The sequence below is a fragment of the Nomascus leucogenys genome, chromosome 3 (genome assembly GCF_006542625.1).
Source record: "Nomascus leucogenys isolate Asia chromosome 3, Asia_NLE_v1, whole genome shotgun sequence".
In the NCBI taxonomy this organism is placed as follows: Eukaryota; Metazoa; Chordata; class Mammalia; order Primates; family Hylobatidae; genus Nomascus; species Nomascus leucogenys.
In genome coordinates, this window is record NC_044383.1 from 38,975,868 (window position 1) to 38,998,755 (window position 22,888).

Consider the following 22,888-nt stretch of genomic DNA (forward strand, 5'->3'; position numbering starts at 1 on the left):
CATTTATAAAGAGAACACAGAAGCAACAGACAATAATTATGCCATTATTAAAATATTCGGGTCACTAAAAGAGCACAAATTCTTGTTTAAAATCATTGTATACTCTAGATCGGATGCAGTAGCTCACACCTGTAATCCCAGCAGTTTGGGAGGCCAAGGCAGGCAGATCACCTGAGGTCAGAAGTGAGACTAGCCTGGCCAACACGGTGAAATCCCGTCTCTACTAAAAAAACAAAAAAATTTAGTCAGGCATGGTGGCAGGATTACAGAATCCCAGCTACTCGGAAGGCTGAGGCAGGAGAATGGCTTGAACTTGGGAGACGGAGGTTGCAGTGAGCCAAGATCGTGGCACTGCACCCTAGCCTGGGCCACAGAGACTTCGACTCAAAAAATAATAATAATAAATAAATAATTGTATACTGTTTATACCCCTGCCTTTAAATACTGACAATGGTTTACATATAGTAATCATATATAATAAAGCTCATTTTCAGGACTCTGGACTTAAATACCCAACAGGTATAGGGCTAATCATAGACAGACTATTACCAGAGATAGTAAACACATTACCAGTGTTGGTAGCTACAGATACCAACCCAAAAACAAATATGCCGACAGGCAATCAGGAAAAATATGTAAATGTTTCATAAACATGTTAATACATGTCCGGCCGGGCGCGGTGGCTCACGCCTGTAATCCCAGCACTTTGGGAGGCTGAGGCAGGCGGATCACGAGGTCAGGAGATCGAGACCATCCTGGCTAACACGGTGAAACCCCGTCTCTACTAAAAAATAGAAAAAATTAGCCGGGCGTAGTGGCGGGCGCCTGTAGTCCCAGCTACTTGGGAGGCTGAGGCAGGAGAATGGTGCAAACCGGGGAGGCGCAGCTTGCAGTGAGCCGAGATTGCGCCACGGTACTCCAGCCTGGGCGATAGAGCAAGATTCTGTCTCAAAAAAATAAAAATAAATAAATAAAATTAAAAAAACATGTCTGTGTCTTTAAGGAAAACATGAAATAACCAGATATTTTTCTACCACATGCACTGACAAATGTTATAGTTTGATGTTAACTGAAATGGCAAATATGTGGAAGAGGCACACTATACCGCTGAAACACATGTATAAAAAAGGTATTTATATATGTTTTTCCTAGTATATAAGCTTTCAAAGCGGACAAAAACAAATAAGAGTTATACAAGACCCATCTACCAAATATTAGCTGGACCTGGTGGCGTGCACCTTTGGTTCCAGCAACTCTGGAGGCTGAGGCAGGAGGATCACTTGAACCCAGGAGTATGAGTTGGAGGCTGCAGATAACAACCCAATGACCAACGATGGCACCACTACTCTCCTGCCTGGATGTCAGAGTAGGACATTGTCTCTAAAAAAAAAAAAAAAAAAAAAAAAAAATCTGTTGGCCGGGTGCAGTGGCTCACACCTGTAATCCCAGCACTTTGGGAGGCTGAGGTGGGCAGATCACTTGAGGTCAGGAGTTTAAGACCAGCCTGGCCAACATGGTGAAACCTCATCTCCACTAAAAATACAAAAAAATTAGCCAGGTGTGGTGGCACACGCCTGTAATCCCAGCTGCTCAGGAGGCTAAGGCAGGAAAATCCCTTGAACCTGGGAGGCAGACGCTCACTGCACTCCAGGCCTGGGCAACAGAGTGAGACTCTGTCTCAAAAAAAAAAAAAAAAAAAAAAAAAAAAAACTATTAGTTATACTTTGGAGATAAGAAAGGAAGTGCAGAAGGAAAACAGAAATTTTTACTTTTTATTTTCTAAATTTTTATAACATTCAAAAATATCTTACCGTGTACACATAATTTTAAAATAAAAAATTTTAAATAAATAATTTGTAAAGGTTATACTGCTTTTGGCCTTCAATATGGGGTGGGAATAGAAAAGTGGCAAGCTTAGAGAACTTTAAATGGAAAGTAAAAAAAAGGAATTCTTTCATACAGAAAATAGTTAAGAAAATATACTAGCAATTTAAAACTATCTCCCCCAATCTGAATTCATTTTGAATGAAAACTTTTTCCTCTAGTAATGCATTAAAACGTAATTCGGACAAAGCGTAAAACTAATATAAACTCAAATTTAAGCACAGTATTACATAGAATATTCTTATTGCTAAAACATCCAAAAACTGCCCCTATTTTTGATAAATGGTTGAATTTGGATATAATAAAAGTTCATTATCATATCTTAATATTAATGGAAATCTGAACTTATCTATAGTAAAACAATTCCAGTGAGCCCTCTTATGGAATTATCAACTATGACAATTACCACAAATGTTCAATCGAAAGGCAGATGATCATTTCTAAGGAATATCTATCTACCTGTATACACTGTGAGGTAACGTGTAAGTGACAAATTCTAATAATATTCATTGTCTTGACTCTCTAATTAAATTTCCTAAGAACAGAAACTTAATCCTTTGCTACACTATATGGATTTAACCACTGATGAGGATGTGATGTCCAAACACATCTCTTCCTAAATAAGTCATTTACTCCAGTAATTCAGACTGGGACATTTAAAAGCTTCTATAACCATTGGCACATTGAAATTTCTGTCATTGCCTAGAGTCACAGTGGGAAAAAAAGAAAATTTTAAATATAAACACACGCTTGTGCACATGAACACACACAAAGACACCATAAACAAAGTTTATCCCAAAAAGTGAGGGGAAAGAAATTATTTGCAACATTAACTTATTTTTAACATATAGTTATTATAAACCATTAAGAAATAAGTATTCCAACACATGTTGGAATATGGTCACAAGGAACTACCAATGGTCAATAAACATCTCAATTCAGCAATAATCATCCTTTTTAATCTCTGCAACACTGAAAAGGACTTCTAACCTCAAAATTGGTATGAAGCTTGAGTAAATAACTATTTTCATATGGACGTATATCATATAAATCTTTTCTGGAGGGCAATTTGCCTTCAAAGAAGCCCTCATCTGTAAACTCTGACACATACATTCTAGGAATTCTTTCCTAAGGAAATAGCCAGAAATGGGCAAAGGTGTAGTTTTAAGTACAGATACTACAACCTTGTTTATATTGTAGAAAATTTTGAAAAGAGGAAGAGATAGTTATTATTAATTATAGTAGAACAGGACAATGGGGATAATAAGCAGCTATTAAAAACTGATTTAAATCTACATGTAGTAAAAGGAAAATAATTTTCTGGTAATTGTTTAAAAGACTATCTTAAGGAACAATTTTATTTTTAAAATCCTTTTCTTCATAAAATATAGATAAAACACACGTGTTTACACAAAGACAGAAAAGAGTCTGGATTGTCATATAACACAACACAATCATTCCACATGCACTGCTAGGAAATACAATTTTAAGAGGAAGTGATATTTTTACTTTTCATGTCTCTCCTGCTTCACATTTTTCTCATGAACATGTATAAACTTTAATATCAGAAAAAACGATAAAGACTTTGAATAAAATTGTTAAACCACAACTGAGAAGCTTTTCAGGCTCATATGACTAGATTACCTTTGAAAGCTAATGTTTCTCTAAATTAAAGATAGGTAGGATGGGGTAGGAATTACAGGAAGCAATAAAAATAGATTAGACAGCAGCCATGCAAGGATGTAAATTATAAAAGTATTATTGGCAAGCATTCCATAAAAACCACATACTTCTGTTTTGTGCTTGACAAACTTATCAGTAACCATTGGGGTAAAATGAGTATACTATCTGAAAAGGACAAAACTTAGGTAAGCACTTGAGTTCTCTCATAAAACCATGTGACCTCTGGGAGAAGAAAGGACAAAGGGGTCATTTGAATGTAGGAGGATCTTCATTTTTCATATCTCTACTACAAAGGGTTAGACAGGTGATCTCCAGAGTTCCTTTTATACTCTATCGAGCCTATGGTTAAGCAGAATAAGAAAACATGGAAAACCTGGTGCAGCATATGCAATACATTCTGTTCTCTTTCTTTAGCAATAATATCTTCAGCAGTTTCAGAAAGACTAGTGATGTCAAACCAAGACTCAAAGCTGGAAGAGAAAAATGTTTACGTTAACCATCACATAAATTCAATTATGTCAACATGATACATGATTTATCATTTACAGTAATAATCTGTGATACTGAAACGTGGTATTGTTGCACCAAATCCTTAGGTGCAGTTTTTAAAAATTATAATGGAAAAGAACACATTCAAACAACAAAGATAAACTGATTGCATTTTTGAACCATCAAGAACTGTGAGCTTAAAGGGAACACTTTTCTGATTTATAAATAGATTAACAATCATACAGTAGTATAAAAATCAAAAATAAGATTAAGGTATATATTTGTAATTTTACGTTACAAGTGAGAACTATCTCTGAAAACCAAAGCCATACGATTTTTCTCCATCAGTCTAAGTATGGCCCACTACAATAAATGTTTTAAAATTCAACATACACGTAACTTGACAATAATATACATGCTTATTCCTTCCCAATGTTAAAAATATATATATTACAATGAGCAATTAAGTATGAGCATGCAGATTAATCATATAGAATAGGTAACATTACACCCAATTCTGGAAAATGCTAGTAACATCTATGCAGTAGACTGGAAGTTCCCAAACTTGGATCACCAGAAGCATGTTCAAAAAACTCAGATTCTCAACTCCTACCTTGACACTGTAACTCAGTATGTCTGCACAGGACCTAGAATTCTTGTCTTTCAATAAAAGCACCCAGAGTCACAATAAGGTAGCCTGCCTTGAGCCACCATTCGGTAACCAGATTTGAAATAAATTCCCAAAATTTATTTTTCCACATCCAATTAGCTTAGTTCCTTCACTGACGCCAAAAAAAGTATAAATTATTTTTTGCCCAAGTTATATTTCTGTTGTAATCAGTTTTAAATTATGTCAACATTACCTCCTCCTCCATTCTGAAGCTACTAATTACTTTCTGAAAACTACTTTTATGTCTGATTTTATTATATAAGCTAAGATTCAAACATAGTTTCCAGAATTAAAACACTATGTTTACATTGGGAAACCTTAGTTTTAACTTTGGCTCTGGTGCTAACTAACTAGTCTTACCTTGTAACAACTCTACACCTAGGTTTTCTTTTATGTGAGATAGGAAATAATTTAACAACTCTATTGTCCCTGGTTGTTTAATGAAGATATAGTGAGAAAAATCCATCTTAAAATGTTTTACAAAGGTAACACATAAAAGAACCTTATTATAAAAATATCATCTTAAAGTAGCATTCAGCAGTCTTCCTTTAATCAATGCAAGTAAGTTTTAAATAATCTTTTCTTAATCTGCTCTCACATAATTTGTGGCAGGAGTAGAACATACAATATACACCATAAAGAACTTGCCAAATATTTGGCATTTTAATTCAGTTACTGAAAAGAAAGTAATTTTAACTAACAGCACAGATTTTTGAGGTTAAATCATTAAATAACTGGCTTACCCACCTTTTCAAGTCATCAAATACATCTGGCAACAAAAAGTTTAGCAGTGACCAAAGTTCTGATAAATTGTTTTGCAAGGGAGTACCAGTCAAAAGAAGTTTGTTATCAGCATTGAATCGTTTTAACTCCCTGATTAGACGGCACTTCATATTCTTAATCCTGTGTCCTTCATCTACTATTAAGTATTTCCAATAGCAATGCTAGAAAATGAATTGAGGAAAAAGATTTTTAAACAATGATCTCACAATTTTTCTAACAAGAATTCTAAAAATAAAACCTCTATTATGAGGGATGGATGTTGAATTTTATCAAATGCAATTTCAGTAACTACTGAAATGATCATGTTTTCACTTACGAGGATTCCTAAAACTGATAGATATTTCTGTTCCTGGAAGAGACCTACTAAAATATGCAATAAAGTTTGAACTCCACCTATTTTGAATTTAAGATTTCCCTATTCACACCTTAGTCAACGCAGTTGTAGCTTTCTTTTCTAATATTTTCCTAAGTTTTGATATTAATGTTATACTAGACTACTAAAAATTGAGAGCTTTTATTAGTTCCATATGCGCTGAAACATCAACTAGCACTAGAATTTTCCCTTCTTTATTTAAGCAATTTATATTTTCACAGAAAGTCACCCATTCACTTTCATAAAGTTATTAAGGAAATTGTTTTAACTTTCTCATTTTAAAATCTGTGATTTCTCATATATCTTAATCAGGAAAATTTATAATTAATCTAATTTATATTAACATACAGAAATATGAAGTATTTCTGGAAATATAAATAACAATCTGAAAAACATAACTATCCTTAAAAAATGGGACTGACAAATTGAGGAAAGAGTATAGAGAATGTTTTGCATTTTGCTTTATACATCCCAAAAGAATGAAAAAAGTTTATAATACTGTATCTTCTTTATTAAAATAACCAGGAAGGGATTTATTTTCCTGGCAATATGGTAAACCAGAAAACCTGAATTATCTCTCACTGTAAGACAGCTATCTAAAAATCCAGATAAAAATATAAAATATCCTTGGCCGGGAGCAGTGGCTCAGGCCTGTAATCCCAGCACTTTGGCAGGCCAAGGCAGGCGCATTACCTGAGGTCAGGCGTTTGAGACCAGCCTGGCCAACTTGGTGAAACCCCGTCTCTACTAAAAATACAAAAATTAGCTGGACATAGTGGCACATGCCTGTGATCCCAGCTACTCATGAAGCGAGGCAGGAGAATTGCTTGAGCCCAGGAGACGGAGGCTGCAGTGAACCGAGATCATGCCACTGCACTCCACCGTGGGTGACAGAGTGAGACTGTCTCAAAAAAAAAAAAAAAAAAAAAAAAAAAAATATATATATATATATATATATATATACTTTTATAATGGGTATGTGAGAGAAAAGAAAACAAGGAAATAAATGATGAGGAATCTGAAAGCCAAATTAGCAAGTGAACTCAGTCACTTCTGCTCGCACTCAGCAACAAAAACCCTGGAACCTCACGCTCCGTTAACAGAGTAAGCTAAGATCCTTGAAATGATAACATAAGCTCACTGAAATGGAAAAAGTCAAAAGTTTCTAGCCACCGGCAAAGGAAATGGACAAGGAAGCTTAACTATTTCATTACAGGAAGGGTCTTCATGTTATATTACTGAGTAGAAAACACAAGGTGCAAAAGTGAATGCAGGCCGGAAGCGGTGGCTCACACCTGTACTCCCAGCACTTTGGGAGGCCTAGGCAGGTGGATGGCTTGAGACACCCTGTCCCTACAAAAAAATACAAGAATCAGCCAGGTGTAGTGACAGACGCCTGTAGTCCCGGCTACTCAGGAGACTGAGGTAGGAGAATCAGTTGAGCCCAGGAGGTTCAGGCTACAGTGAGCTAAGATCGTGCCACAGGACTCCAGCCTGGGTGACAAAGTGAGACCCTGTCTCGGACCAAAAAAAAAAATGAATGTATAGTATGATCATGTGTAAATTATACCTACATGTTAGCTATAATTATTTAGTATAAAAGTAGTAGTTCTCTGGGAGGCTGAGGTGGGCGGATCACGAGGGCAGGAGATCGAGACCATCCTGGCTAACACAGCGAAACCCCGTCTCTACTAGAAATACAAAAAAATTAGCCGGGCATGGTGGCGGGCACCTGTAGTCCCAGCTACTCGGGAGGCTGAGGCAGGAGAACGGCGTGAACCTGGGAGGTGGAGCTTGCAGTGAGCCGAGATCGCGCCACTGCACTCCAGCCTGCGCGACAGAGCAAGACTCCGTCTCAAAAAAAAAAAAAAAAAAAAAAAAAAAAAAAAAAAAAAAAAAAAAAAAAAAAAAAAAAAAGAAAAGAAAAAAGTAGTTCTCAGGTAGAATTACAGGTGCTTTTACATCTTCCTGTACACTACCCTTCAAAAAAAATATTGGTATATATTACTTTTACTGTAAAGAAATGCTTTAAATCAGGGGTCCCCAACCCCCAGGTCACAGACCTGTAGGGGTCCATGGCATGTTAGGAGGTAAAGGTAAGCGGCTGTGTGCGAGGGAAGCCTCATCTGTATTTACAGCAAAGGGAAGCTTCATCTGTATTTACAGCCACTCCCCACTGCTCACATTATGGCCTGAACTCTGCCTCATGTCAGATCAGGAGACATTATATTCTCATAGGAGCATGAACACTATTGTGAACTGCACATCCAAGGGATCTGGGTTGTCTGGCTTGTGCACTCCTTATAAAAATCTAATGGTGGATGATTTGTTACTGTCTCCCATCATCCTTAGATGGAAAACAAGCTCAGGGCTACCACTGATTCCACGTTATGGTGAGTTGTAAAATTATTATTATTTTGAGACATAGTCTCACTTGGTTGCCCAGCCTATAGTACAGCAGCATGATCTCGGCTTACTGCAACATCCGCCTCCCAGGTTCAAGCAATTATCCTGCCTCAGCCTCCCAAGGAGCTAGGCCACTGTGGCCAGGTAATTTTTGCATTTTTGTAGAGATGTGGTTTCACCATGTTGGCTAGGATGGTCTCAAATTCCTCACCTCAAGTGATCTGCCCGCCTAAGCTTCCCAAAGTGCTGGGATTACAGGCGTGAGCCACTACAGCCGGCCCTATTATTTCATTATATATGACAATTTTATAATAATAAAAATAAAGTGTACAATAATTATAATGCACTTGCATCATTCTGAAACCATCCCCCACCCATGGTCCATGGAAAACTTGTCTTCCACAAAACCGGTTCCTGGTGCCAAAAGGTTGGGGACTGCTGGTTTAAATTTTTTTTTTCTTTTTGAGACATACTCTCACTGCAGCATAGGCTAGAGTGCAGTGGCGCAATCTCAGCTCACTGCAACCTCCACCTCCCGGGTTTAAGCAATCCTCATGCCATTAAACACGTGCACTACCACACCCAGCTAATTTTTGTATTTTTAGTGGAGACAGGGTTTCGTCATTGTTGGCCAGGCTGGTCTGGAACTCCTGGCCTCAAGGGATCTGCCCGCCTCAGCCTCCCAAGTGCTGGAATTACTGGCATAAGCCTTCATGCCCAGCCTGGTTTAAATACTTTTTAATGCTGTACACATTCATAAACTTTGCTAAGCTCCTGAACTGAGATTTCTGCAAATCATATTCCAAAGTTTTACCAGCACACACAATAAAACCTGACAACACTGGTCATAATTATGCAAGTCACAATTACTCTATTTATGACTTATCTGTTTTGATTTTATGTTGAAACCATTAAGTACCTTCCTATTTCCAAGCAAGCAAGATAAACCTAAGGGGACTGCAGTAAGAGGGTTCTCACATGGCCAGAGAAAGGAAAAACAAAGCAGTCAAGAATTATGAATGAATGAGGTAGAGCAGTGAGGGAGAAGTTCAAAACACCAATAAATGAAAACAGAAGCCACGAAAGAAGAAAGGTCAATCTTTCAATTCTGTTATGCTAACTGGAAATTATTTAAATAAGTAGCTAGAACATCAAGAAAACAGAAATGAAAATGTTACCAAATAGTCCAATAAGATACTCTAAAAATAACTTGTCTTCAAATACTCTTATTTGATTAAAATACGATAGGTAAATTCCATATATGCAAAGTACCTGTCACAAATATATCTGTAATACATTCAGAGATTAGGTCTATTTCTGGATGATTCTAAGCCATACATTAAACTGCCATAAGCTTTAATTATATTGTTACAAATGATGGCCTTCATTCCAATCATTCTATTAATAAAAGTTTCCAGCTTCTACAGGTATATGCACAATATCATCTATTATTTCAACAACAAAAAAAATTAGACACATGCTCCCAGATGGTGAGAAAGTAGTATAAATGAAGAAAAACATGTTTTATGTATTACAAAGAAACCAATGAAGATCATTTGTACCTGTAACGCATTTCGGTCTCTCATGGCTATTTCAAATGACGTGATTACCACAGGATGAATCTGCAAAGTCCCTTTCCGTTTGTAAATATTTCTTACCAATTTTTGACGTTCCTCCTGGGTTCCATGATATAACATTGTAGGGATCTGGAAAATTTTATATTGATTTTTATCAGACTTAAGAACAAAATGTAAATATTGACTATTTAGAAAATATAAATCATTTTGAAGGAAAAAATATAATTTTTTAAAATTTTATTTTTATTTTTCTATAGCAAAATAAGCCAAGCAATTCTAACAAATCATCGAACCACTATGGGAGAAAATGAAAAACAAAAAACAAACAACAACAACAAAAAGTCAGGCCCAGCACAATGGCTCACACCTATAATCTCAACACTTTGGGAAGCCAAGGCAAGCAGATCTCTAAAATCCAGGAGTAGTTTGAGATCAACCTGAGCAACATGGAGAAATCCCATCTCTACAAAAAATACAAAAATTAGCTGGTGTGGTGGTACGCACCTGTAGTGCCAGCTACTCACCCAGTGGAGTGAGATAGGACGTTTACATGAGCTACTCAGGCGTGTGAGATAGCAGGCTCAGATGAGCCTGGGAGGTGAAGGCCACAGTGAGCCAGAATGGCGCCACTGCACTCCAGCCTGAACAACAGAGCAACATCCTGTCTGAAGAAAAAAAAAAGTCATAAAAACAAATACATGGGCCAGGCGGGATGGCTCATACCTGTAATCCCCAGCACTTTGGGAAGCTGAGTTGGGCAGACCACCTGAGGTCAGAAGTTCCAGACCAGCCTGACCAACATGGAGAAACCCCGTTTCTACTAAAAATACAAAATTAGCCAGGCGTGGTGGCACACGCCTGTAATCCCAGCAACTTGGGAGGCTGAGACAGGAGAATCGCTTGAACCCGGGAGGCAGAGGTTGCAGGGAGCCAAGATCGTGCCATTGCACTCCAGCCTGGGCAACAAGAGCAAAACTCTGTCACACACACACACACACACACACACACACAAACACAACCCCCTCCCACCCCCCAAAAAAACCCACAAATACATAAAATACATATAGGCCGGGCACAGTGGCTCACACCTGTAATCCCACCACTTTGGGAGGCCGAGGTGGGTGGATCACAAGGTCAGGAGATCGAGGCCATCCTGGCCAACATGGTGAAACCCTGTCTCTACTAAAATACCAAAAATTAGCCGGGCCTTGTGGTGTGCGCCTGTAGTCCCAGCTACTACACTCCAGCCTGGTGACAGAGACAGACTCCATTTCAAAATAAATAAATAAATTATATTATAAAAATATAAATGAGGCAGATGGTGATACTACGTCTAGAATATATATATTTCTCATAAGGCAAAAACGTGCAGAAGGGCTGGGCCCAGGGGGTACGGTGGCTCACGTCTATAATCACAGTACTTTGGGAGGCCAAAGCGGGCAGATCTCTTCAGGCCAGGGGTTCAAGACCAGCCTGGCCAACATGGCAAGACATCGTCTCTACTTAAAATAGAAAATTAGCTGGGCATGGTGGCACATGCTTGTAATCCCAGCTATTCCGGTGGCTGAGGCACAAGAATCGCTTCAACACGGGAGGCAGAGATTGCAGTGAACCAAGACTGCATCACTGCCCTCCAGCCTGGGCAACACAGACTCCATCTCAAAAAAAAAAAAATTGCAGAAGGTAACATGTATAGAAAAAAGTTAGAAAAAACAGAAAACTCTCTTCTCAGCCTTTTGGCAAAGATCAAGTGAAGAATAAGCAGAATTTTTAATAAAATCTCTACCTAAGTCTGTCTCAGTCGAATCAAATTAACCAATGCACTGAAAATCATTCAGGAATATTTTAGGAAAGATGTCAGGGATCTCCAAAACCTATACTATATAAATTTAAATTAGGGTATTGCACAGATTGAGTATGTCAAATCAGACAAAATATTTATACAGGAACCAATATAACTATAGGAGTTCTACAATTTAATTCTTACAACAACAAAGCATAAGAAAACATGTAAAATTATAATTTTAACATAAGGAAGCATGTCTTACATCTGGTGTAAATCTTTTGAATTCAGCCATCCAGTTAGGAAGTGTAGACAAAGGGCCACAGACAAGAAAAGGTCCTGGTACTCCTCTCTGAATCATCAATGCAATAGTAGCAATGCACTGAACTGTCTTACCCAATCCCATTTCATCTGCTAAAATGCCATTAATTCCATTTTCCCAAAGCATCTGGACAAAATAATAGATACTGTATTTAAACTCGGATATAAACAACTACAGGGTTACAGTATTTTATTTCTTCTCTTTAAAAAATCACACCCAAAGATGAGAATTATGTTAAAACTGATATATTTACACCATAAATTATAACAACACTGTGGAAAGTCCTTTATCAAAGCCATAAAAGTGTTGGAAGCCATTAACAAGATAATTTCCACTTCTAAAAATTCAGGGTAAAGAAATCAGAAAGCAAGTATTCACACACAAATGTATAATAGTGAAACATCATAGAAATGACTCAAGTTGTGGTACATCAAATTATTAGGCTACTATAGAAATAAAACCAGTAACTTGTATTAAAAATTACAATTCATTACCCTAAGCCATTCCATGCCTTCTACTTGGTACCATCGCATCACTCCTCCCGTGAAGTGCTTTGGTTGTTGAAAAGGTACTGGCTGACCATTACACTTCCGGACTGGGTCAAAAAAGAATTTAGTATTCTGCCTAACCGTTTCAGACAATCTATCTTTAATTATACTATTTGAATCTTTATTTTTCTGAAGATCTTCCACACAGAGATTAGTAGAGGAAGAGTTTTCATCCTGTAGAGAAAAGAAGTTTAATAAGATGTGTTATACAAAATGCTGCTGTATGCCACCATTTATCAGAAAATGTAACTAACAAAATCTACCGAGTCCTATAATCATTAAGTATAGAAGACTAAGATCACACCTGGATTAAAAAACTGGAGACATCGCCGTCCCTCTACAAATGCAAAGCTACTAAAAAAAACAGTAACAGGCTGGCACAGTGGCTAATCCTATAATCACAGCACTTTGGGAAGCTGAGGCAGGAGGATCACCTGAGTCCAGGTGTCCAAGACCACCCTGGACAACATGGCGAAACCCTGTCTCTACTAAAAATACAAAAAATTAGCTGGGTGTGGTTGCACACAACTGCCTGTATCCCAGCTACTCAGGAGGCTGAGGATCACTTGAACCCAGGAAGTCAAGGCTGCAGTGAGCCATGAACACAGCCACTGCACTCCAGCCTAAGTGACAAGAGACTCTGCCTCAAAAAATAAAATAAAATAAAATATAAAAATTTGAGAATAACCCTTACAAATTAAAATCAGGCACATACTTTGGAAAAGATCATTAGAACTGTACCTCTCTTCCAAACTTCTAATATTGTGATACTCAATAATTAAACTGTTACACAGAAAATACAGCATGCATAAATAAGACGGGCAAAAGATACTAACAGATACTTTACAAAAGAAAACATATAGGCCACGCATGGCGGCTCACGCCTGTAATCCCAGCACTTTAGGAGGCCGAGGCAGGCAGATCATGAGGTCAAGAGATCAAAACCATCCTGGCCAAAATGGTGACACACTGTCTCTACTAAAAATACAAAAATTAGCTGAGCATGGTGGCGTGCGCCTGTTGTCCCAGCTACTTGGGAGGCTGAGGCAGGAAAATCGCTTGAACCTGGGAGGCAGAGTTTGCAGTGAGCCGAGATCGTGCCATTGCACTCCAGCCTGAGCGACAGAGCATGACTCCATCTCAAAAAAGAAAACATAGTTATCAAAGAACATAAAAATATACTCTACTTCAGTAGTAATTAGGAAAATGCAAGTTAAAAACCACACAAGTTACCATTTCTCTTCTAAAAAAATGGCTGAAATTAAAAAGACTATCAAATGCTGACAATAATGTAAGCTAGAATTTTCAAACACTGCTGGTGAGAGAATAAAATGATGTGTTTACTTTGGGGGGAAAAATCTGTACTTTCTTATGAACATACATTTGCCACATAACACAACAATACCATTCCCAGGTACACAGGCAAAAAGTATGAAAACATGTCTACACATGGACTTGTATGCAAATTATCATAGCAACCTTACTCATAAAAGTCACAAACTGCAAACAACCCAAATGACCATCAATAAGGGGATGGATGAGAAAATTGTAACATTCATTCAACAGAATACTAGTCAACAATAAGAAAAAACCAGTTACTAATATGCTCAACAACATAAATGAGTACCACAGACATGTTGAGTGGAAAGGAAATAATAAGCCATCCTATAAAAGGTGTACAAAGTGGCCTCCCCTGGGTTTGGGGGTGGAAAGACATAGAAGAGATCCCTCTACAATGGAAATGTTCTATACCTTGATTTGGATGGTGGTTACACAAGTGTATGCAAGTGTCGAAATTCATTAAAATACCATACTTAACAACTATTTCTTACTGACTGACTGTAAGTTATAAAATGAAGCCAAAATCCCATGGTAAATTACAGAAGATTACATCTAGACTTTATCTTAAAAATCCAACTAAATGTTTATCTAACTAAATCTTTAAAAATCCAACTAAACTGCACCCATAAACCAGTCCTTATACTTAACAAAGAATAAAAATCAAGACACTTTTACAGTATAAATTTTGGACAAAATTATATGACCAAATAGATTATCTCTCATTTTATAAACATTAATTTCCCAAAGGCCTAAAAATCTTTAATATGTAAATTAACTACCTGAAGTTCATATCCATTCATGAATATTTTCATGTCATGATTATTTTGCTTCCCTATGCAACCTCGTAATTTTAAGTACTTGAGCAATAAAAAGTCAGGTAACAAGGAACCTCTCTACATAAAATGGGGTAAGTGAAGAGGTGGCTCAGAAATCAAGCCTTCTCAAACAGAACTTTTAAGAAACTTAAAAAATCCTTAAGGTCTGAAGCAAGATTAAGGCATCCCTCACAGCTTCCATAAGATGACTCACGGTTTATATCCACATGGGTACGAGCACTTGTATCACTGCCAGATTCACAAGTTAAAAGCAACATTGCCAGACCCATAAATTAACATTTATACATCAAGAATCATGCAATAAAACACCTAACTAAAGTTGATACATAAAAAAGAAGAATGTTGGATATGGAAGAAGTGAATACATAGGTTTTTTTTTTTTAAAGCAAAGAAACAGGATAAATAGTGAAAAGAACGTACACTGCTGATTAAAGAAAAAGGACTAGTAACAGAGGAGTAAATATGACGTCCAAACTTAATCTTATATTATAAATTTCTTACCTCATTCTTTTTATTTTTTTTAGCCACAGACAAAATTTCCTAGTAGTTTGAGAAAACAAAAACAAATAAATAATGTATGAGGTTCATTTATTTATTTATTCAACAAGCATTCATTCTGTGCTCATTTTGCCAGGAAATGAGGATGAGATTCTCAAGATAAAACCAGTGGCCTTCAGGCAGAAATAAGCCTATAGACATTACTGGCTCATAATATTTCATAACATTCTAAGCTAATTTGGGAACACTTATACAATGGGATATTTCATCAAATACAGTGATTTTCCAGCTTTTCTTTCTTTTAATCTGAGTAGATTAAGTACAAATTCACACATGGCAACAAACCTCTAGTCCTGGGGTCAGCAAACTACGGCCTGTAGATCAACTCCAGCTAAGCGAATACATAGGTATTTTTTTAAAAGCAAAGCAATGGAATAAATTGGAACAAAGTCAGCCTCACTTGGTTTTTTTTTTTTTTTTTTTTTTTTTTGAGATGGAGTCTCGCTTTTTCACCCAGGCTGGAGTGCAGTGGCTCAATCTCGGCTCACTGCAAGCTCTGCCTCCTGGGTTCACGCCATTCTCCTGCCTCAGCCTCTCCGAGTAGCTGGGACTACAGGCGCCCGCCACCACGCCCGGCTAATTTTTTGTATTTTTAGTAGAGACGGGGTTTCACCGTGGTCTCGATCTCCTGACCTCGTGATCTGCCCGCCTCAGGCCTCCCAAAGTGCTGGGATTACAAGCGTGAGCCACCGCGCCCGGCCAGCCTCACTTGTTTACAGTTTGTCTATGGCTGCTTTCAAGCAACAACAGCAGAGTACAGGGTTGAGGAGTTGCCCACAAAACTACTCAAAAGCTAAAAATATTTACTATCTGGCTATTTACAGAAAAAGTCTGCCAAACCATGTTACAGCCCACTTTAGGCCTCTGTGGAAAGACATCTGAGTTTGCATCTCTGGGTAAGAGGCAAAGACAGAAAAAATTAAAAATACAGAATAAAGTGCTCTGATTTTGAAGTACCTACTAGATGCTGATGGTAGGGAGACAAACAATACCCGAGTGTGCCACGGGATGACTTAGCAAATAATTATCTTACATAAAATTATCTAAAAAGTTGTCACCAGGCTTTATCATTCAAGATAGTGAGGGTAGATTTCAAACAGAATATAGGGGATGAAATAGATTCAAAACAGCAATATCAAATTTAAGATTCATAGAAGAGTAACAGGACATGTAAGTGGCTGACACACACTTATACATACACGGGAATATATGTATATCGTGTGTGTATGAAGTATTATGTATGTATAGATATTCATATTATAAGGCTGAGGCTAAAAGGATTTTATACCAGGAACTGATAAAAGCTGTCCTGTAAAATGACTAGATAAAATGGAACTTATGAAAGAACAATTTGGAAATAAATGAAAATCTATAAATACCACCAATGAAGTATTCTTATTAAAAATCAAGCATGGGCAACATGGTGAGATCCCATCTCTACAAAAAAATATAAAAGTTGGCTGGGCTTGGTGGTACATGCCTGTAGTCCCAGCTACTCAGGAGGATGAGGTGGGAGAACTGCTTGAGCCCAGGAGTCAGAGGTTGCAATGAGCCGAGATGGCACCACTGCACTCCACCCTGGGCAACAGAGCAAGACCCTGTCTCCCAAAAAATAAAAAATAAAAAAATAAAAAAACACCTTAATCACAAACTTCTGTATTTAACTTATAGTTACTATAGTTAACAGGAAACATAAGAGGCAGAGAAATCATGGGGATACAATCAATAAAGTCTAGAATGTGGGGAATTATACAGAATTACTCGTTTTCTTCAACAAATAATGTTTCTTAAAAAAGATGAGAGACACTCCAGATCTAAAAGAGACCCAAGATACACATTAATCAAACACAATTTACATAACTTTTTCGGATCCTGATTCAAATCAACTATTTTTTTAAAATGTATGAGCTAAGCAGATCACAGTGGGAAGTGCCTATAATCCCTGTACTCGGGACACTGAGGCAGGAGGATCATATGAGCCCAGGTGTTTGAGGTGTAGTCACTATGACAATACTCAGGAATAGCCACTGCACTCCAGTCTCGTCAATACAGCAAGCCCCCATCCCTAAAAATAAAAATTAGCCTATTGAGAAATTTAAATATTAAGGAATTCCCATTGACTTTCAAAAGTGTGATAACTGTATTGTGGTTATGGTTCTAAAAAATAGTCTTGGCCTGGCACGGTGGCTCACGCCTGTAATCCCAGCACTTTGGGAGGCCAAGGCAGGCAAATCACAAGGTCAGGAGTTTGAGACCAGCCTGGCCAACATGGTGAAACCCTGTCTCTACTAAAAATACAAAAAATTAGCTGGGCGTGGTGGCAGGCACTTGTAATTCCAGCTACTTGGGAGGCTGAGACAGGAGACTCACTTGAACCCAGGAGGCAAAGGTTGCAGTAAGCCGAGATCACACCACTGCACTCCAGCCCAGGTGACAGTGCGAGACTCCACCTTAAGAAAAAAAAAAAAAGTCTTGCTGGGCTTTTTCTTAAAATATCCCAGAATTAAAAAGCGATTGGCTGGGCACGGTGGCTCATGCCTGTAATCCCAGCACTTTGGGAGGCCCAGGCGGGCAGATCACCTGAGGTCAGGAGTTCGAGACCAACCTGACCAACATGGAGAAACCCCGTCTCTAATAAAACTACAAAATTAGCCAAGCGTGATGGCGCATGCCTGTAATCCCAGCTACTCGGGAGGCTGAGGCAGGAGAATCGCTTGAACCTGAGAGGCGGACATTGCTGAGAGCCGAGATCATGCCATTGCACTCCAGCCTGGGCAACAAGAGTGAAACTCTGTCTCAAAAAAAAAAAAAAAAGTGATAAAGGTGGACATTCAAGTTACTATCCTCTAAACATTTGTAATTTTTGAGGTTTTCCATAATACAAAGAAAAAGAATATACATATACCAAAATGTTAGTGATTATCTGTGACAGCTTTTCAGGTGATTTTCTTGTATTTTGTTTATTCTCAAATTTTTCTACAAGAAAATGCAATTCCTTGTGAAACCATAAAAAGCAATGGAGGTTATGAGTAACTAAATTTGAGTTTCAGAAAAACCAATCTGGTACTCTTGACAATGAATGAGAGCTAGACTAGGATTATAAAAATCAATTAAGAAACTACTATAAATAGGGCAGAGTAAGGGCATAAACACCAGAGTAGCAGCAAATGAAATGACTCACAGAAATCGATAAAAATCTAGATATATAAGGAAATTCAGCTAACCTCCTAAATTCTGTTTTAGATGACACAGTAGATACTAGTTCTGACATTAACACCAAAAAAAGAGAAAACAAAAGAGCAAGATTGGGAAAAAAGAGAGGAAAGGATAAACTGTTTGCTTTGTGCTAGGTATCAATTTGAAAGATACCAATAAATTCAACTGGTAGGCATAAAACTGCTCAACTGCATAATGTGTAAGGAAATATGTACAGGCTACTCTTTAAAAAAAAAAAAGGGCCAGGCACGATGGCTCACGCCTGTAATCCCAGCCCTTTGAGAGGCCAAGGCAGATGGATCACGAGGTCAAGAGATCTAGACCATCCTGGCCAAAATGGTGAAACCCCATCTCTACTAAAAATACAAAAATTAGCTGGGCGTGGTGATGTGCACCTGTAGTCCCAGCTACTCAAGATGCTGAGGCAGTAGAATCGCTTGGACCCGGGAGGCCGAAGTTGCAGTGAGTCAAGATCACAGCACTGCACTCCAGCCTGGCGACAGAGCGAGACTCTGTCTCCCAAAAAAAAAAAAAAAAAATCCAGGGTCTCATTCTCTTGTCCATGCTGCAGTGCAGTGGCACAATCTCACCTCACTGCAGCCTTGACCTCCCCAGGCTCAGGTGATCCTCTCACCTCAGCCTCCTGTGTAGCTGGGAACAAAGTTGTGCACCACCACACCTGGCTATTTCTGTATTTTTTTTTTGTAGAGACAGGATTTCGCCATGTTGCCCAAAGTAGTCTTTAACTCCTGGGCTTAAGTGATCCTCCCACCTTGGCCTCCCAAAGTGCTGGAATAACAGGTGTCAGGCATCATGTCCAGTCCAGCCTACTCTTAAAAAGCTTGGAAATAGGCCGGCGCAGTGGCTCATGCCTGTAATCCCAGCACTTTGGGAGGCCAAGGTGGGTGGATCACCTGAGATCAGGAGTTCGAGACCAGCCTGACCAACATGCAGAAACCCTGCCTCTACTAAAAATACAAAATTTGCCAGGCGTGGTGGCGCATCCCTGTAATCCTAGCTACTCAGGAAGGCTAAAGCAGGGGAATCACTTGAACCTGGGAGGCGGAGGTTGCGATGAGCCGAGATGGCGCCATTGCACTCCAACCTGGGCAACAAGAGCGAAACTCTGTCTCAAAAAAAAACTTGGAAATAAAGAATAGAAAACAGGGCAATCTAGAAAGACTGGTTCAAAAATTTTTGTTCTGCAGACAGGAAAACACAATGTATCTATAATTGAAAGGCAAAGACCCAGTGAGGAAGGAAAAGGTGAAGAAACAGAAGGGATAATTTGGAGCAGGAGGGTCCACAGTGGCAGAACACTCAATTGGGTTATACCTCTCCAAATGCATTCACGGATTTAGAGATTCTTCAGCAAGTAAGGTGAGAATGAAACAATGGAAAGAATTTAGTTAGGCAAAGAGGAAAAGAGAACAGGAAATTCAGTAAATATACAGAAGAAATAACAGTAAATGAAATAATAACTGGTATGGGGCCAGGCATGGTGGCTCACACCTGTAATCCCAGCACTTTGGAAGGCAGAGACAGGCAGATCACTTTGGGTCAGGAGTTTGAGACCAGCCTGGCCAACATGGTGAAACCACCTCTCTACCAAAAAAATACAAAAACAGCCAGGCGTGGGGGCACGTGCCTGTAGTCCCAGGCGCTGGACTACTCAGGGAGCTGAGGTGAAAGAATTGCTTGAACTGGGAGACGGAGGTTGCAGTGAGCCGAGATCACGCCACTGCACTCCAGCCTGGGCCACACAGTGAAACCTTGTCTCAAAAAAAAAAAAAAAAAAAAAAGAAAGAAAGAAAAACTGCTATGCCCACAGATCTCTGAATACACTAGCCAAGTGATTTACCAAAATGGAAATTTGCTTAAAATCTTTCAATAGCTTCCTACTTTATTTATGACAGCCTTAAACTCCTGACCATGCTTACATCTACAGCTTCATCCTTCCTTCATCACTCTTTTTACTTATATACAAATTGGAGGCAAATATAATTTACTTCAATTTTTTTGAAACTGCCAGTCTCTCTTGACCCTGGATATTTGTTCAATGCTATTATTTCTTCCTAAAACACCTCCCCCACTGTCTTCCCTGTACTTTACTCTTTCCCTATTAATCCCACCTTTAAATAATTTAACTTTTATCCTTCAAGTCACAACACAGATATCATTTCCTTTTCATAGATGAAAAGGTTCAGGAACTGCATGCCAGAGTGAAGAGCCCCTCTAATATGGTGTATAAACATCCAATTCCCAACTGGACACAGTGGCTCCGACCTGTAATCCCAGAACTTTGGGAGGCCGAGGCAGAAGCCCAAAAATTCGAGACGAGCCTAGACAACATGACAAAACCCCATCTCTACAAAAAATACAAAAATCAGCCAGGCCTGGTGGCACAGGCATGTAGTCCCTGCTACTGGGGAGTGTGAGACAGGAGGATCACTTGAGTCTGGGAGGTTGAGGCTGCAGTGAGCTGAGATTGTGCCAGCTGCATTCAAGCCAGGGTAATAGAAACATTGTCTCAAAAAAAAAATTCAATTTCATTGACTACTTACTCCTATATATCTCTCTGTATGTAGGCTAAGGTGAAGACAGCGTTTACCTTTCTTTACTAATGGATTTCATTCACCTATGACAAAGTTTGCCCAAAACCGATATTCCACAACCATTTAACAAATTAAATAAACAGCTGTGTGACTGGCTAAACTTCAGTATGGCATATTAAAAGTGGTTTTTCTTTTTCGAGATGGAGTTTCACTCTTATTGCCCAGGCTGGAGTGCAATGGTGCCATCTCAGCTCACTGCAACCTCTGCCTCTGGGGTTCAGGCGATTCTCCTGCCTCAGCCTGCCCAAGTAGCTGGGATTACAGGCATGCGCCACCAAGCCCAGCTAATTTTGTATTTTTAGTAGAGATGGGGTTTCTCCATGTTGGTCAGGCTGGCCTCGAACTCTTGACATCAGGTGATCCTCCCACCTTGGCCTCCCGAAGTGCCGCGGTTTACAGGGATGAGGCACTACACCCAGCCTAAAAGTGTTTTAAACTGCAAGTTGAATGGATACCATAATCAATTTCAGTGGGCCCTAACTTTTTTTTTGTTTTTTTTTGAGACAAGAGTCTTGCTCTGTTGCCCAGGCTGGAGTGCAGTGGCATGATCTCAGCTCACTGCAACCTCTGCCTCCCAGGTTCGTGATTCTCCTGCCTCAGCCTCCTGAGTAGCTAGGACTACAGGCGCGAGCCACCATTCCCAGCTAATTTTTATATTTTTAGTAGAGACAGGGTTTCACCATGTTGGCCAGACAGGTTTCGAACTCCTGGCCTCAGGTGATCCACCCGCCTCAGCCTCCCAAAATGCTGGGATTACAGGCGTGAGCCACTGCTCCTGGCCCCCTGACGATTATTTTTCAATGAAAAACTATCACTGCATCCCTAGAGAAAAGGAAAAGTATTATGTAAATTTTTCTTACAAAGAGCTAAAGAGTTTGAACTTCAGGTAAAAGAACAACAGTAGACAACAGAGTTGTGCTTTTTTTAAAATATAAGAATGTGGCCGGGAGTGGTGCCTCATGCCTGTAATTGCAGCACTTTGGGAGATGAAGGCGTGAGGATCACCTGAGGTCAGTAGTTCAAGACCATCCTGGCCAACATGGCAAAACCCTGTCTCTACTAAAAATACAAATAGGTGCCTGTAATCTCAGCTTCTCAGAGGCTGAGACATAAGAATCGCTTGCATATGGGAGGCGGAGCTTGTAGCAGTGAGCCTAGATTGCGCCACTGCATTCCAGCCTGGGGGACAGAGCAAGACTCTGTCTCCAAGAAAAAAAAGAGAAAGAATGTGACACATTAAAAACATGCTAAGGAACTGGTTTGTCAGAACTGAAGATGCTCTAATTCATTCATATTTTGAAGTAAAAAGTGAGAAATGAAAAAAAGCTGGTTTTAGAAATGAGCATATGATTTCAGTTTCGTAAAAGTCTTCAACAAAGAACAAGAATAAAGTTCTTAAGACAAGGTTAGGGGTCACAAAAAGTTAAATTATAGTGACAATTTCTGACTAGGCCAGGCTCAGACTCCTTTAACAAAGAGCTGGTACCATCTTTTTCCCTGAAACACTTCTCTGCTCTGGTCAGACAGTGTCTTTACTACCCTACCCTTTCCCCCCAACTCTCCGCAACATATATGTAATTTTAAGCTCTATGCCCATGCCTGTTGTTTCCACAGCTCCTTGCAAAATGCTATACAAGTCCACTAGGTACTTAACAAGCACAAGATAATAGGTGGAGTCAAAGCTATTACTGTTATCTATAATAACCCAAATAAGAAAACCAGCAAAGGCCGGGCGCAGTGGCTCACGCCTGTAATCCCAGCACTTTTGGAGGCCGAGGCGGGTGGATCACCTGAGGTCAGGAGT

At 39.0% G+C, this 22,888-nt stretch overlaps 1 protein-coding gene across 1 annotated transcript in view; it reads right to left on the reverse strand.

Annotated features, from left to right (window-relative positions):
• The window catches only part of HELLS (helicase, lymphoid specific), a 59,988-nt gene that overhangs the window by 18,318 nt on the left and 18,782 nt on the right, over positions 1–22,888 (reverse strand). The window contains exons 7-12 of the mRNA XM_012505831.2: positions 15,197–15,235; positions 12,465–12,692; positions 11,914–12,096; positions 9,851–9,994; positions 5,474–5,670; positions 3,941–4,037 (exon numbers count right to left, since the gene is read on the reverse strand). Coding sequence (XP_012361285.1) covers positions 3,941–4,037; positions 5,474–5,670; positions 9,851–9,994; positions 11,914–12,096; positions 12,465–12,692; positions 15,197–15,235 — 888 coding nt within the window. The remainder of the gene's footprint in view (positions 1–3,940; positions 4,038–5,473; positions 5,671–9,850; positions 9,995–11,913; positions 12,097–12,464; positions 12,693–15,196; positions 15,236–22,888) is intronic.